This window comes from Cryptotermes secundus, unplaced genomic scaffold, assembly GCF_002891405.2.
Source record: "Cryptotermes secundus unplaced genomic scaffold, Csec_1.0 scaffold90, whole genome shotgun sequence".
In the NCBI taxonomy this organism is placed as follows: Eukaryota; Metazoa; Arthropoda; class Insecta; order Blattodea; family Kalotermitidae; genus Cryptotermes; species Cryptotermes secundus.
In genome coordinates this window covers 1-2794 of record NW_019728497.1, presented here as the reverse complement: position 1 = coordinate 2794, position 2794 = coordinate 1, and the positions used below count along the sequence as shown (strand labels likewise).

The following is a 2794-nucleotide window of genomic DNA, read 5'->3' as shown; positions in this document are numbered from 1 at the left end:
AATAATAATAATAATAATAATAATAACAATAATTCAATTCTATATCATTTATGTGGTGAGACAACAGCTGCAAGGCCAATTACAGACAGTACATTGTAGATAAAAGTTGTTACATACTGGACAAACACAACATAAAGTCAAGACTAATTAAAGGTAATAATAATAATAATAACAATAATAACAACAACAACAGAATTCTTGTTTATTTACATGCAAACAGCTCAGAGGAAAATTACAAAGTTAGCACAAGTATGAAGAAAGACACAAAACAACTAACAAACAAAATACAAAATACGTCAATCTATATACGTGTAATAGTAATAAATTAATGGTAATTCCATGAAAAATTAAAATTATCATTAATAGGTGAGAAAAGTGAAATAAGTATATTTCCAATAGTTGCGCCATTATGTGGCGAGAAGGACTATATGTGTACATTCACATATAGAAGTTAATAATATTAACAACCCAATTAATTCTTACTTATTTGTGTGCTAACTTAACATCCAAATAATAATAATAATATAAAAGGATTGAGGAGAATGTTCCTGGCTCCGAATAAGTCAACATCACTGCAAACAACACTAGCAGTTGATGCACATCTAGCAGAGGGACAATTTTTACATGAAGAGCAGACATTGAACAATGCAAACTCTCTGATATACCAAGCAGGAACTCTTAAGACCAAAAATTTCCAAAAGAGAAGAGCAGAATTTGAAACCAAAGTAAACCTGAGTAAGAAACAGTGCATCAGGGCAATGCCTCCTCACACATAATGCGAAATTTTAACTCCTCGAGAGCAAGAGAATAATAATTCAATTCAATTCGTGTTTATTTACATGCAAACTAAACAGCACTGTGGCCAATTACAAAGTTAGCACAACAGCAACAACAACAATAATATCATCTACAATAATTCCAACTATCGCTGCAGATTTGAAATAGTCATAACTTACCCAACACTGACAAATCTGAATCATCAGCCGAGATTTCACCCAAACCGACAGAAACATTACTGTCCGTAAATTTCCTTTTCTTATTATCACTCGACACAGTAGACTCGTCAAACTGTAATTTTGTTGGAACCACAGCTCTCGATCTATTATCAATAAGATTAGAAAGGTTCACAGACGGGTTACATGATCTGAACTCATCTAACATCTTAATTACACAAGTAGGATCATCCCTATCTAGATTTTTTGACATTTCTAATGTTGTTTTGACATTAAACAATACAAAACAAACCGTCACCACCGGTCACCACTAACCCTAAATCAGAGAATAACACAATAACTAACACCTATTCAACGATAAATACTCTCTTCTTATTCTTCATTCCCCGACACTATTTATCACAGATCATACTACGGTATTTATCATGTACATTGACTGAAAATGTGGGTGCAAAAATACATTACCAACCTCGGCAGTTGCGCTATATTGCAAGAATTTATGTGAGTAGTTTTGTGCGCTCATGAAAATAAACAAGAAGTTTTAGGAGTTTCTATTCAAACAGAGGTGGTTATGACATATATCCGATTTAACCCCGTGTAGTCCGCTGAAAGTAAACCGACTTTTTGGAGGAACATGATTAGCCAAGAATGACATCAGAGTGAAACAGGTAGCATGCAGAGATGCTACCTTTATCATTATCCTCCGAAACGTCCGTCGTCCGACGGACTACACAGCGCTATATCCCAGAAGATAGAACTCTTCATAATCACCTTTGTTTGAATCTCAGATTGTACAATATATCGTTTCTTTTCATGAGTGCAGATAACTAATCCCTCAATAAAGAACTCATCCACCACACCACTGTTGGTGTTCCGTGATTTACTCCCCATTTTGATAACACTACAGTATGCACCAAAATTACAGTACTGAAATGAAAAGACGTCCTGTTGATACGACTGTCTATTCATGTGAAAGCCCCTTGCACGACAGAACCTTCTCAGATCCTGAAGAAATGGTCCGATAACCATGATCCTGTAGCGTTCTTGGGCATCTTGGGTGACGGCAATAGCATTGCCTTCCTCATCCTCAATGAAATAGGGGCCTAATATACCATGTGCTGAGACGGCACACCATATCGTCAGACCTGTGCTATGTAGCGGTTTCTGGACGATAACATCTGGCCGCTCAAAACCAAGCAAGCGAGTTTTCTGGCGACCACTTCCGTATGAGCCGAAATAATACTCCATTATGAATACTTTTGCCTCCATCGAGAGCGTCGAGAGACCCATTTCTAACAACAAACGGACAACACAACTTCCTTTTCACTACTGGGAACACGCGCGGCTGGAGCTATGCCTCGTCGACAAACGCACATGCGCATTCGAGATGCGCGACTTTCAGTACTGCACTTTTAGCGCATACTGTAAATCATTTTTTTTTTGTAAATGCAAGTCTTCATGCATAATCCCTACTTCTTCATTATTTTTTGACACATAGTTGACAGATATTATGTTGTTCACACGTTTCTGGCCAATAATTATACACAGCTTTCATGACATAGATGTTTTGAATCCCATAATTACACTTCTCACATTTCCTTGTAATGTGTTTCCTTTCACTTCAATTTTTTTTTTGTCCTTTACAGGTGTGGACCTCGGACTTTATTGTTGCATATATTCCTTGATGCAGCACACTATAAATAACATACATTTGTTTACAAGAAATACGGAGGTACATAATATTGGTATCAGAAAGAATGTTAACCTATTTCCACCAAGTACTTCTCTTATTAAACTTCAAAAGGGTGCATATTATTCAGGTATAAAAATCTACAATCATC

The 2794-nt window shown here is 36.3% G+C and overlaps 1 protein-coding gene across 1 annotated transcript in view; it reads right to left on the bottom strand.

Moving 5' to 3' along the window:
• LOC111865135 (mitotic spindle assembly checkpoint protein MAD1) overlaps positions 1-1307 on the bottom strand; it is a 25277-nt gene extending 23970 nt beyond the window's left edge. The window contains exon 1 of the mRNA XM_023852893.2: positions 957-1307. Coding sequence (XP_023708661.1) covers positions 957-1206 — 250 coding nt within the window. The 5' untranslated portion in view covers positions 1207-1307. The remainder of the gene's footprint in view (positions 1-956) is intronic.
• Positions 1308-2794: the final 1487 nt, after the last annotated feature.